General features: G+C 41.2%; 1 protein-coding gene across 1 annotated transcript in view; it reads right to left on the bottom strand.

Moving 5' to 3' along the window:
- wls (Wnt ligand secretion mediator) overlaps positions 1-12,815 on the bottom strand; it is a 30,855-nt gene extending 18,040 nt beyond the window's left edge. The window contains exons 1-2 of the mRNA XM_061694425.1: positions 12,502-12,815; positions 3,930-4,202 (exon numbers count right to left, since the gene is read on the bottom strand). Coding sequence (XP_061550409.1) covers positions 3,930-4,202; positions 12,502-12,607 — 379 coding nt within the window. The 5' untranslated portion in view covers positions 12,608-12,815. The remainder of the gene's footprint in view (positions 1-3,929; positions 4,203-12,501) is intronic.
- Between the last annotated feature and the right edge of the window lie 1,586 nt (positions 12,816-14,401).

The following is a 14,401-nucleotide window of genomic DNA, read 5'->3' as shown; positions in this document are numbered from 1 at the left end:
TTGCGTCAGGCTTGGCTGGAGCATGAGTGGCGTGGTCTAAAGCCAGCTTGACCAGCAGAAAGATGTTCCTCAACTAGTTCAAGGATTCTTGCTAGGATCATGCGTTCATATACAGTAGTTTATAAGGGATGCATAATCGGGAGATTGGCCAAAAGCTTTTTTGGTGAAGTTGGGTCTTTTCAAGGGTTTGGAAGGGCTACCACTCTAGCTCTACTCCAAATTGTAGGGCTTTTATGGGATGATGTACAGTTGTTTAATAGGGATAGCAGCCATCCTGTGACATTTATGCCCAAGCGTGTTACCATCTCTGTGGTTATCCCATCTCGGCCTGATGCTTTGTAGTGTTTAAGGTGTGAGATCGCTGTGGAGTCTTCAGTAAATCAAGATCTGGTTTGCTCTTTTGCATGATACGGCTTATGTCCTTTTTAATTTTCTTTTTTCGTCCCCTTACTTTATTAAGTAGTTTGCCATTTAATAGCAGCTGGTGGGCCATCTGGTTTGGGGTCACAGCTGCAATTTGAGGCTCGGGTGAATTTACAGAGTAACTATTTTTGTCGTCATCCAGGCTTTCTTGCTACTGTGGATTAGATTGATGCTAGTTGCGACTTCTTGCCAGCGCTCTCTATGTTCACTGCTGATGGAGGTAAGCACATTCTCTCTGAGCTCTAATGTATTTTCAGCGAAAGAGTCTTCATTGAATGCATGGTTATGTTCCTCATACTGTGCTTTGTTAAGTTCAGTAAGGCCAGGGATATAAATTTTCCTGCATCCTCTGGGGATATTTTTCCTTGCCAACTTCCAAACCAGTCTTTGGAAACAGTTATATTCTTCTGGTCTGGGGTGGATGGTATGTATAGCTGATGTCAGCCGTAAAGCCTTCCCAGTTGGCTCTCCAGAAATTAAACCTAGATTTCTGTTTATGTGGTCTGATAATAGGTCTTATGTCAATTAGTACTGGTCGATGTTGAGTTTTGGAATATGGTTTCCCATGGATTTGTCAATGTTATGGTAGTGTCGAGATGAGATGAAAGATGTGGGATCCTTTGCATTATGAAGGAGGCCAAGATCTTTTGGCGCATCCCATGTTTCTACTGCTTCTTCATCGCAGTTTGCCTGATTGTATCGCCATGTGGTGCTATGGCTGTTGAAGTCACCAATATAGAGGCTTGCTTTGTTGGCATTGTGGCATATGTGCGGCCAGGTGAATGGAGTTGTCGGTGGTTTGTACACTAAAGTGATGGTAAGGTACTCTGTGTCCACTGGGAGACTCTCTAAACCTCCTTTGGAGAAGTCAGTGCTAGTTTTGATCACCGACTTGATGCGTGCGTAGATCGCACTTCGATGAACCGAACTGGGGTGATGGATGATAGGGTGCATGCCAGGTAATTTTGGGAACATAGGGGTCCTTGTGTGTCTCTTGGAGGCAGATGATGTCAGTGTCTCGGCTGGCTATGATTTCTGATTTTGCTGCAGACATTCCTTCAACGTTGATGCTGAGGACTCTGAACTTTGTCAAGGTCATATTCTGAGGCCGAGGGTTTATCCTTTTACCATTTTTCAGAAAGGCAGGAACACTCTTAAAGGCAACGCAGGTTTAGACAAAGCTAAGTAACAAACAAAATAATCATGGGAGTCCTATATAGTTTATTTTCCTCCCCTTAGTGATATTGTAAAATTATTATTTTTCTGAGCAGCCTCTGTCATATGTTTTTATTTGAAATGTAGACATTACAGTTGAGAGGGAAGTATCTAAGATGATTTTGTTTTCGAGCGTTATGGAGTGGACTTATTTAATATTTGGGACTAATGGAATGTAATTGCAGAGCTGAACGTTTTCACGGGAGTTAGAATCACCACTAAAGAGTGATACTGTAACAATGTGCTTAATCAATTCGGCGGAGGAGGGGGGCGGCGGCGACGCGCGGAAATCCGACCCACGGTGCTTCCTCGTGGTGGCTGCCGCGAGCCACGACACTGGCTTCGCGAAGAAGAGGTCCACAGCAACCGATCCTGGCCCATGGGTCTCTATTTGCTGGGACAGAGGCCGGCGTGAACGACAAAGTAAGGCACTTCTATCTCGCCCAGTCGATTGTGAAGAGACGCTCTGACGTAGTAGTGGTAGTCCGCCATAGCAAGTTGCGACACTAATGCACTCCTCTCAAAGCTGCGGTCACGCAGGCCAGTCAGCCAGTGTATTTCTTTAGACGTACACACAGTCACATGGGTCACGTGTCCAAACGGATGTATTTACATTCAAATGAAGTGAAGCGCTGTAGCGGCCTGGTTAAGCAGCTTAGATGACATAAAACTACATTTTAAGCACAACGGCTCATTTTATGCAGAGACAAGGCCACGACAAAATTGAGGTACTTTTAATTTCGCAATAACGTAAATATTTTGACATAACTACATACGAGAGTTTTTTTTTCATACGCTTGCCCGATCGGAAATGTTGTACGTTTTGCTAGCTTGCCAGTGAGTATTTTTGAGTTGGCATGGCCAATCGGGAATCGGTAAACTTCGAGCCCCGCTTAATGCACAGGCAACCACGTGACTCCCAAATTTAATTTGAAACATAATCCTTGATTGGCCCGTGTTTTGCAAAACTAATGTTTTATGCTCAAGAGCAGCATATGAATTTATGGCTTTACACAAATCAGTGCATTGTAAATATAAGAGTTGAGTTGTTAAAGCCTATGTGCCCAAGAGTTGCAAACTTAAGTGAAGTGGGACACTATCACCCTGAACAAGAGCAGTGATGTCTAGTTTACAATAAACAGTGAGGCTGGAGGGAAATTATGGCAACTGTAAACAATATGATCATATACGCAAGTGTGCTATAACACTGTACAAATACTGCTAATAATAGCAATATTCTTGGATAAGAACAATGAGCAATGCACATTAAAACCAGCAGACCTTCCAATAGCTTCTTCCCCCTTGCGGCCATTAACTTCTTAAACAGTTGACTTATACTTTCATAGTGACACTTTGCCAAACTTGCACATCTCTGTAGTGACATTATTACTGTAATCATTGTAGCCTCTTCACTTTGTACTGTGACATTATCACCGTATTCATTATTGTAGCTTCGTCACTCTGCGTTATTTGCGTAACTGTTGTTGATCAGTATAACCACACGAGTGGACACTTTAAACTGCTTGACAAATCTCTGCATCACTTGCAAAATGACTATCAGTATTACACACTACTGGACACCTTACATTGCTTAATGACTCTCTGAAATGATGTGTTTATGTCCTACGTGTATATTTTGTTATAGTGGCTTGTTTGCTGTCGTGCTAGAGTGACTTCAACTACAGTGGACAAATTACTTGCGTGCAAAGGTGATTTTAATTTGAAATCCAATACATTTGAATGTGACTCATGTAAGCATGCAAAATCAGTCTCGGAGAAAAGAGAGAGGGCTTTTATAACTCAGATGCTAGGTGTGAAAAAAGACCCACATTACCTCTTCTCTGTCTTTATACCTGTCAATCGTCTGTCAAGCCCAGATAAACCCTCCCCCCCTGCCCAAACCCTCAGGGCCTGTGCCATTATAGAGTAAAAGACACAGGACATCCATCACTGCTTGCTGTCTTCTGGTGCAAAAGGAATGCAATCATGTGAAAAACGCATTCTGGTAGATTCCTCAAGCACTCACCATGATAGACTCCGCATATAAAGACAGTTAAGTTACTGTTCTCTTGAATTCATTATGTGAAGTGACTAGTTATGTGAATTTTTCAGAGGCCAGTGAAACAGCAAATATTTGCCAATATTTTGTGAAACTAAGAAACAGGATGGAGGCTAACATTAACACTTCAGAAGAAAACACAGATTTAGAAAGATACGGCACACACTGGTTGATAAGTGATGTTGTTGTGCTCTTCAATGGATGACGAAATAATCAAGATCCTATTTCTCACCTATCTGGTTGTACATCTTGAACGCGATGTCAAACTGCAAGATAACCAGCATGAACTGGAACCAGGGGCTCATCTCCTTGTTAGGCAGAGGAATGTGGACAGCAAACACAATGTTGTTGGCCTCAATCCTCTTGGCCATGGCCTCATCAAAGGTCCGGATCTTGTCACATTGGTTGGGACCCCAAGGCATGAACCACTTTGTTTCCTGGCGGTGCTTGACAGTGTCCACACATTTGGTAGCCAGATAGTGGACTGCCGAGGTGGGGCTAGGAGCTGGTGAAACAGGAAGAGGAGATGTGTGATTTCAAAGAGATTACGTTGAAAGACCAAATATGCACATTAAACATTGCATCGACACTGGTAATATCATGATAGCAACCATTAGGGAAAGTCAACAAGTTACCCTAGAATCCAAACAATTTCCTCTTCACACTGACTGCACCATCTCTCACTTCCAGAAGGAATGGCAGGGGAAAACATTCCTAATTGCACCAATTAAAGCTCCTACACATTGAGATGCATGACCCTTAGTGCTGTTGCTCCTCGTCAGGGTTTTAGTGACACTTGGGAAATCCCCATTCTTTGTCATGAGGACAACAATAATGTTAAAAAAAAAAAAGAATGAGGTGTGAGAGCCGTGTTGCAGCCTCAAGGCAAATGGCACAACATTGCGTCACTGCTGTGACTGCACTATATAGGACTGATAATGACAGGCATGCAGGAGAGCAACATTTGTTAAACATATTCATTGTGCACTATAATTTCCAATATTAGGTACAGTGAACCCCTGAGTAGTCACGGTTTACTATTCACGAATTCACCTACAGCAGTGACTCTCAAAGTAGCAATGTGACAAGATTTCCTAAAAACAACAGTGTCAAATGCTAAGTCTGGTCACTTTAACCTGAGTACAATGCACCCATAATTTTGAAAATCGGATGATGGGCTCTGGGGAAATTTAGTTTTTGGTGCAGAAAAAAAATGGGCTTTTGGGGAAATTTTTTTGGTGCGATATTGCCTAGAGAAAATCTGGTCAAAAAAACACCTTCAAATTAAGTAAAACAGTACAACTTCATTATTTATCAACTTCAACCCTTTTGTTTCGTCTGCTGCTCAGTGAACCCCTTCAAGTGGCTGATAACGTTCAGTTAAAAATATCCACCAATAAGATTGTATGGGCCGAAATTCCAAGGGATTTTCCAAGTCGACGCGTCAAAATTACTGTAACGTTTCAAACAGCATCAAATGCCCTAAAAATTCGACTTAGATAGCGCAAATGGTCCATCACTCGTGAGAAGACCAATATAGGCAGTAGAAAAGGGTCATATACTTCAGTCATCAGGATTTTAGAGGCATTTCAAGTGCCCATTCCATGTTTTATTTTTTTTTAAGAAATTCCACAAAGATTCCACTTGTCACCTTGCTACTTAAAGTGTGTTATGCGTATCACTGGTGGTCCGCGGGTTCCTCTCGTGGTACATGAAAGAGTCACCACTTGAGTACAATTCAGTTGTATTGAACTTGTATCATATATAATAGTTTAACTTTGCTTATTGTAATGGCCCCCCCCAAAAAAATCAGCTGCATAAAAACCATCTTAGCATCGGCTGCCTCGCTCCCCCTCCCTAGCCCGTTTAAGAGTCCTTGTCGGTAATAGCTGTAGCCATCTATGAGGTCTCCATGGTTTCTTCTGTCTCACACTCAAATTATGTGTGTAAGTAAATGGACAAAGTGAAGCATGATGCCACAAACAAACAGATTATTAAACAAGGCAAACGACATGTTTTGGCCACCTCCACATTCCCAGATTCACCTAACTATGGTGTCTTCCAAAGTCTCAACACTGCACAGATTTCTCCCCTTAGAAAGGCTTGAATGCCCTTTTACTCTCCAAGAACCTCCACCTTATGATTTTTTTAAGTTTTTAAATTGTGAAGCCTATTTACACAAGATTATTACTTAAAAAGTAAACAAGTGTTAATGGGTTATTTGTTAAGGAAGAGACATGAATAACCAGGACTGAGGAACCAGCATACATACAGGCTTGGCAATGAACGCAGAGTTCCCACTTGAAGTTTTTCGAGAAAGAAGAATACTGCTGCCTGTTTCAAGCCCCTAGTGACGCATCCAAGACGACTCCCTAATCTGTAAAGATGAGTGATTCAGGAAAGCACTGAGAATCACTGACTCATGGAGGTGAGCTTCAAAGCCCAGAGTTTTCAGATTCAGCTCATGAGAAAGATAAGTGGCACATTTAAGAAGACTTAAAGTGGTAATCAGTGCCAAATGTGCTTCTAAGCAAGCAACTACTCAACGAAAAAGACATGCAGAAGGAAATGGTGTTTCTTGAACTACAAGGAAAATTGTTTAAAAACAGCCAAATCTACAACCCCAATTCCAATGAAGTTTGGATGTTGTGTTAAACAAATAAAAACAGAATACAATGATTTGCAAATCATGTTCAACCTATATTTAATTGAATATACTACAAAAAGATATTTAATGTTCAAACTGATAAACTTTATTGTTTTTAGCAAATAATCATTAACTTAGAATTTTATGGCTGCAACACGTTCCAAAAAAGCTGGGACAGGTGGCAAAAAAGACTGAGAAAGTTGAGGAATGCTCATCAAACACCTGTTTGGAACATCCCATAGGTGAACAGGTTAATTGGGAACAGGTGGGTGCCATGATTGGGTAGAAAAGGAGCTTCCCTGAATTGCTCAGTGATTCACAAGCAAAGATGGGGCGAGGTTCACCTCTTGAGAAAATAGTCAAACAATTTAAGGACAATGTTCCTCAACATACAATTGCAAGGAATTTAGGGTCTATGGTCCATATAATCATCAAAAGGTTCAGATAATCTGGAGAAATCACTGCATGTAAGCGCCAAGGACGAAAACCAACATTGAATGCCCGTGACCTTCGATCCCTCAGGCGGCACTGCATCAAAAACCGACAATGTGCAAAGGATATCCCCACGTGGGCTCAGGAACACTTCAGAAAACCAATGTCAGTAAAAACAGTTCAGCTCTACATCCGTAAGTGCAACTTGAAACTCTACTATGCAAAGCAAAAGCCATTTATCAACAACACCCAGAAACGGCGCCGGCTTCTCTGGACCCGAGCTCTTCTAAGATGAACTGATGCAAAGTGGGAAAAGTGTTCTGTGGTCCGACGAGTCCACATTTCAAATAGTTTTTGGAAATTGTGGATGTGACAAGTCCTCCGGGCCAAAGAGGAAAAGAACCATCCGGACTGTTATGGACGCAAAGTTCAAAAGCCAGCATCTGTGATGGTCTGGGGCTGTGTTAGTGCCAATGGCATGGGTAACTTACACATCTGTGAAGGCACCATTAATGCTGGAAGGTACATACAGGTTTTGGAGAAACATATGCTGCCATCCAAGCAACGTCTTTTTCATGGATCCCGCTGCTTATTTCAGCAAGACAATGTCCAACCACAATCTGCACGTGTTACAACAGCGTGGCTCCGTAGTAAAAGAGTGTGGGTACTAGACTGGCCTGCCTGCAGTCCAGACCTGTCTCCCATTGAAAATGTATAGCGCATTATGAAGCGTAAAACACGACAACGGAGACCCCGGACTGTTGAACAGCTGAAGCTGTATATCAAGCAAGAATGGGAAAGAATTCCACCTACAAAGCTTCAACAATTAGTGTCCTCAGTTCCCAAACGTTTATTGAATGTTGTTAAAAGAAAAGGTGATGTAACACAGTGGTAAACATGACCCTGTCCCAGCTTTTTTGGAGATGTTGCAGCCATAAAATTGTAAGTTAATGATTATTTGCTAAAAACACTTAGGTTCGAATGAAATATGAAAGATCATTTGAGATGTTCCAATAAAGTGCAAAGTGTTATTTACTGGTGTACTGAGGCCTAGTAGACTGTCCAAATCATTACTAAAGTGATGAAGACACAATTTTGCTTCAGGTTGTATTTAGTAGCATTGTTCCACTCACGGCGGCCGACTGGTTAGAGCGTATACCTCACAGTTCTGAGGTCCGGGGTTCTGTGTGGAGTTTGCATGTTCTCCCCGTGCCTGCGTGGGTTTTCGCCGGGCACTCCGGTTTCCTCCCACATCCCAAAAACATGCATGGTAGGTTGATTAACAACTCTAAATTGCCCGTAGGTGTGAATGTGAGTGCTAATGGTTGTTTGTTTGTATGTATGTGCCCTGCGATTGGCTGGCAACCAGTTCAGGATGTAACCCGCCTCCTGCCCGATGATAGCTGGGATAGGCTCCAGCACGCCTGTGACCCTAGTGAGGAGAAACGGCTCAGAAAATGGATGGATGGATGGATGTTTCACTCACTAGTCCATACACTAAACAGTCTTCCCGTTTACATTCTTGCACATGCTGTTGACTAATAGGAGGAGAGAGCAATGTCACATGGTTTGCCGTCATCGTTTGAAACCATGGAAGGAAATGGAGTCAGTTTCGATGCTGCTCACATAAGATATTTTATAAATAAAGATGTATTTTTTAAAATGTGTCATTTTGTCTGTCCACGACAACTACATTTAAGACAGAAAATTTACCAGCCGTGTATTTCGATTATTATTTCAAGCTTGCATTGACGGCAAATACCTGATCTATGTATTTACGCGGCAGCCATATTGGCAGATACCGATACATATTGTAACCTTTGGTCTGATCTGAGGCTAACTGATTCCTTGTGGGTTTTTTTCTCTGCACACTGTCGCAATGCATATCCCAATTGTGCCACTTAAGAGCAAAAAATAAAAAATTAAAAAAAATAGAACTGTGTCACCATGCAGTGTAAATATAGACTTAGTTCCACCTAAATCTTGATCTTGTATATTATTTTTAGATAGATCAATGCTTCCACCTAGGGCTACAGCTATTGAATATTTGTTATAGTTGATTATTCTATTGGTTATCCCATCGATTAATTGGGTCATTTTTTTTTTGCATTGTTAAGCAACAAAATGTGCATGAGAGGTTCAGGTATTATTGTTGTCGCCATCGTCACGTTCTTCACTGTAGTATCAGTGACCTTCAGTGTGTTTCGCTTTAAAAAATGGGGCCTGACCTTATGAGGGACAGAGTCAGCGAATGAGTGTGTACAGTTGGTTGCTGTAAGCGCAAGTTAGCGGCTGGCTGTTAACTGGCTAATCGTTAGCCAGTCTGCATGTTAAATGCCTTGGAATGAATGTGCTTATTACGTGTTTATTTTGTTATTGTTTGTTTATTAAAGCAATAGAAAGTGCACCGGCAGCTGTGTCTATTCTTGACTAATCTTCGGGGCTTTAGAATACGTTTTAGCTCGCTGTGGTGGGGTAAATTGAATTAGCTAACATTGGTACATTGTGTTGGCGATCGTAGACATGTCGTACAAGCTAGTTCTGCTTTGCAGTAGCCACATTGCACTTTATCTTCTTTTTAAATTGTGAACTCATCCCAAACTTCAGACATTGTTTTTACGCACAGCTACCCACTGGCGCGCCACCATTGCACAAACTTATTTCTAGACGGAGTGGTGCATGGGTCTGCAGTCAGTTCAATTGGGAAAATGATCACTGTGAAGCTTTGAGGCAGCGACTTTTTCTTCGACCTTTTTTGTAATGGCATTATTAGTTATTCAAGTAATGGTTTTAGGCCTAGTTCAAAGTACAAGTATAAAAGAGCGATTATAAGCTAATACAGAACAGTTACAGAAGTGAGCATCACTGTTTGAAGAGGTTTTCAAAGAACACAGTAAGAACAATGACACCAAACTGAATCAAATCCAGTTATCTGAATCCTCTTGGAGTTCAATTATCTGCTGACCCTGAGCCCAGCGGCTGCTTAAGAGTCCACAACAGTGTGTCCCGAATAATGGCTATCCCTGCAGCCCGCTGAGCCCATGCCACGCTCTCTGCGTTTGTTGGAAAACGTGGGTGTGGCGGGGGCCTTTCTACTTAATTGTCCCCAGCGTCCCCGGGCCACCAAGCAAACACAAAGGAATCCGGCTTCATTAAAACCATCTTATCTAGACGGGACCCAAACAGGCTAATTTGTCAGCGAGAGGGATGTTTCCAGATTAAACCTATATAGGAAAGCCCTTCACATGAGCTCAACTTCTGTGCACGTGTGTGTATGAATGTGTATGTGTGTGTGTGTTCTGCATGTGCGTGGGTGGATTTGAAGAAATTTGACAGTGAACCCAACGCAGCCCCCTGAGGACTGGATCTAACTTTGACAGCTCTGTGCGTGTCCCTGTGCAGCTAAAAGTAGAGGGAAAACGCAAATGCACTGCCTGGGAGGCCACTGGGATTTGGGGAGAGTGGAATCCACACAAGGGGGGAGTTAAAGGAAGGTAGAGATGCTGCCTGGGGCCTCGCACACCAGACAGACATGACATGAGGGAGGAGGGGTGAAGAGAATTTGGATCAAAGAAAAATAAGAAACTGCTGCCTGTAATTTAGCATAGGATCAAATATTAACTAAAGGGTGTTGGAAAGTAACACCTTAAATGTAAAATACATGTACTAGAATCATTCTCATATTTTCTGTGTTTGTTCTTAATGCATGAATTTTTACAACTCATGGCTATATATGGAGAGGAAAGTGATTGGCATGAGGTTTTATTTAAGATTCAATATGTGAGCGAGGTACCAGCTTCTTGAGCCACCCAGGAATTGTGTCAACTGATTTCACCAGAAAATCTTGTGGGATGGATGAGTTGATCCATCATTTTTGGATTGGAACAGCAGACTAGCTTCTTTAACAAACCCCAAAGAGGTCACACTCGTACTTCCAATAGTATTCATGAGACTCGACTTGAACAGCAAGACTTGCCTGGTTATATTTGAAAATCTACATTTTCAAAATAGTATGCCATTTGTTTTGGCTTTTTATTTTTTAGCAAAAGGTTATTTTTGGTGCAGTTTACACAAACCTGACAAACGACCAGTATGCTATGAGGCAGAGGTCAGAGGCAACATCATGAAGCAAGTATCATGGAAGGAAACCTGGAGATGATTACATTGGGATTCAAGGATTATGTTTGATAAAATCGGGAACAATGGAGATTGGCAACATGCAAGGTTTGCAACTCAAACATAAGACACATAACAGAGTGCAAAGTGGCTACTGTAATTTTAAAACATTTTTAAAAAATCTTAAAATATCTTAATATTTTATGTTCTTTGTTTAATGAAGGGAAACTAGCCTAGTAAGAATTTCTTGTGTAGTGCTACCATGGTGTTTTTACTGTGCATATGACAAATGCACACCTTGAATCCATTGTGTCATGATTCATAAAGAATGATTCCAGTCACAATCCTGTCCAAAGTCATATCACACCACAGCCTTACTTAAATTATCATGCATTAAAAGAACAAACTGCAAAAATGGAAGGAAAAAAAATACAATAAATCTACATATTTTTCAGGTATCTGTACTTTCCTTGTGTTTACTTTTCTGACAACTTCTTACTTTTACTCTTTGCATTGAAAAAAGATCCGTACTTTCTACAGGTGCAACAATTATTCGATTGATCGACAACTAATCGATCATCAAATTAATCAACAACTATTTTGATAATTGATTCATCGTTCGGGGACATTGATTAACTTCTAATTGTCCAAATCCTTGGAATTTCAGCCTCTCAACAGTAAATAGTTCGATTTATTTCCTGTAGTCCTCCATTAAAGCAGACTGATTTTTTTTTTGTTGAATTAAAATAAGATTTATTAAATAAATGTATTAAATAAATAACATTTATTTATTAATTAAAATAAGACATTTGCAAACTTTTACTTTGGGAAAATAAATAATCAACATTTCCCCCCATTTTCTTAGGACCAAACCAGTAACTGAATCATAATCAATTTATATTTGTGCATTTTCTGCACTGTCAATTTCAAATGTACTGTTTTTAAAAATAAAAGGAAAAACAAATGTTTTAATCTGATGCATCCCAAAAAATAATCGACAGCTGAATCAGTTATTAAAATAATCGTTAGTTGCAGCCCTATCGTACTTTCTACTCCTTTGTCAAAATAAGCTTGCTTTTTTTCAACCTCTGCAGATGACAATTTAAAAAAATATTAATAAATAAATCAAATAAAGGGACTCGCTGAAAGTCACAACAACTTAGTACATTTCGTTTTAGAGTACTGTACTCTTTTTTTTTTTTTTTTTTTTTTTTTTTAGTACAGCAGTTGAATCAGCAATACTTTTTTGGACTTCTACTTAAGTAGAAAGTGTGAGTACTTTAGCCACTGTATATTTAAAAAAAATACAGTAAAAACACTTGTGGCGTGTAAGACAGGAATCACCGTGATACACAGCAGTGATTTAGTTAAAAGTTGAGAGTAATATTTCAAGGCCAAGCGGAACAAGGTGAACATACACGTACAATCTTTTCTTTGTCACAAAAACAAAAAAACGCTACCGTGGACGCACGGAGACGACAGCCTAACTTTTCGCTTTTGTCGTTTACGTTAACATTCGACACTCAGAAAGGTACAGAACAGCTAAACAAAATGATTAGTGAGCGATAAGGTGGTACAAACAGGGGGCGGGAAAAAAAAAAAAACTTACCAATTAACCCACCGACCATGAAAGCGAACGCCTGGAACAAAAGCAGTATAACTCCCACTATCACCAACTTTTTGGTGCTCATGTTCTCGATAATTGCCCCCGCCATCGTGATGAAGGGGGGGGGGGAGGAAAAAAAAATGGACAATGTGGCTCCTCAAAAGTGACGAAGTCGTTGCATCCGCGACCAGTGAGAGGAAGGCAGTAAAGTGGTGGTGGCTCCCTTCCGCCGCTCGGCTCCTGCCTTTCAACTTCGAAGGAAGAAAAAAAGAGAGAGGGGGGGGGGGAAACTGGGATCACATGACCGTACGGCGTTCGGCTTTATCCTCCAGTGAGCAGCAGAGCGGAGGGGAGACCTACTTTGGAGTTCCGCAGCATGACATTATCCAGGTTAGCATGCTACTGGAAACCTATCATAGCGTCCCTGTTGTGTCGCTACTATTTAAAGAACCTTGTTGCAAGTGCCATCTCGTGTTGTTTTGTACTTAATGACCCTCCGCACGTTCCGTTTATGACCCCCCACCAAGAGGTTTGTGTAAATGCTCCTGGCTTCCTGTCAATCACCATCAATTTATATTTTTAAGGATTAAAGTAAACACACTCACTATTCACGTTTCTTTGTAGTCTGAAAAACACCTGTGCGTTTTTTGATTTTTTTTTTTGTACTCTTTTTTGAAAGGTCCAAATAGGCCACAAGATGGCGCCAGAACCAGGTCTAATAGGAAAGTAGTACAGTGATCGGGACCGAGCCCTGCCACGAATATCGAAAATCCGAGTAATGCGGAACCTAATGTGACCAAGCCCGGGACACAGGATAGCTAACATCCTGTGTATGGTACGCTAACGTCGGCTAATGACTACGGTTTGATTACAATGATGATTGTTTGAAGCCTAACTTGCTGAAATGTTTTTATGTTTGTTTGTTTTTAATGGTTGGTGTCTTCAGAAAAGAAAAAAAATGCATGTATATTATTTATTCATACAAATATGATATATGTAAACGCAAATGAAGCACAAACATCAATTATTGTAATCTTTGATAGCTCTGTGGTGACATCTTGTGTTAAAAAAATAAGACATCCGCCATTCACCCCAGTTGGGAGGGGATTGCTTAAACCCGTTTTATCCAATGCAGAAGTAGGTTTGTATTGGTATTGGTGCACCTGTCCCACTACAATATGTAGGTATGAATTCTTTTTTTTGGAATTATCCAAAATAATATCCATCCATCCATTTTCTGAGCCGCTTCTCCTCACTAGGGTAGCGGGCGTGCTGGAGCCTATCCCAGCTATCATAGGGCAGGAGGCGGGGCACACCCTGAACTGGTTGCCAGCCAATCGCAGGGCACAAACAAACAAACAACCATTCGCACTCACAGTCACACTTGCGGGCAATTTAGAGTCTCCAATTAATGCATGTTTTTGGGATGTGGGAGGAAACCGGAGTGCCTGGAGAAAACCCATGCAGGCACGGGGAGAACATGCCAACTCCACACAGCTGGGGCCGGGGATTGAACCCAGGTCTTCAGAACTGTGAGGCTGACGCTCTAACCAGTCGTTCACCGTGCCGCCTACAAAATAATAATGTATTGCAAATTATTTTTTGGAACTCCAAGCTGCTGCTTGCAGACGGTCGTGACAGGCGAGTTTTCCCCCCATTAATCCCAGAATAGGTGAATTTGCATATGCCGAACCGTGAATATTTACAGTACATCGGTGTCAAGGAAGTATGTTGAAGTAGTACATCTCTATTGCAAGACAAGTTTTGTATGCCAAGGAGGAGGTGAGCTTAATCTGGATTTTATCAGAAAGTCCACACCCCGATTGCATGTAGACATGCACATTCAAATGTTTCTTAATCAAATGATCTCTGCAAGTTATATTTATTTTTTCAAGTGAATGTT

Source organism: Phycodurus eques, chromosome 13 (genome assembly GCF_024500275.1).
Source record: "Phycodurus eques isolate BA_2022a chromosome 13, UOR_Pequ_1.1, whole genome shotgun sequence".
In the NCBI taxonomy this organism is placed as follows: Eukaryota; Metazoa; Chordata; class Actinopteri; order Syngnathiformes; family Syngnathidae; genus Phycodurus; species Phycodurus eques.
This window is presented reverse-complemented; position numbering and strand designations above follow the sequence as displayed.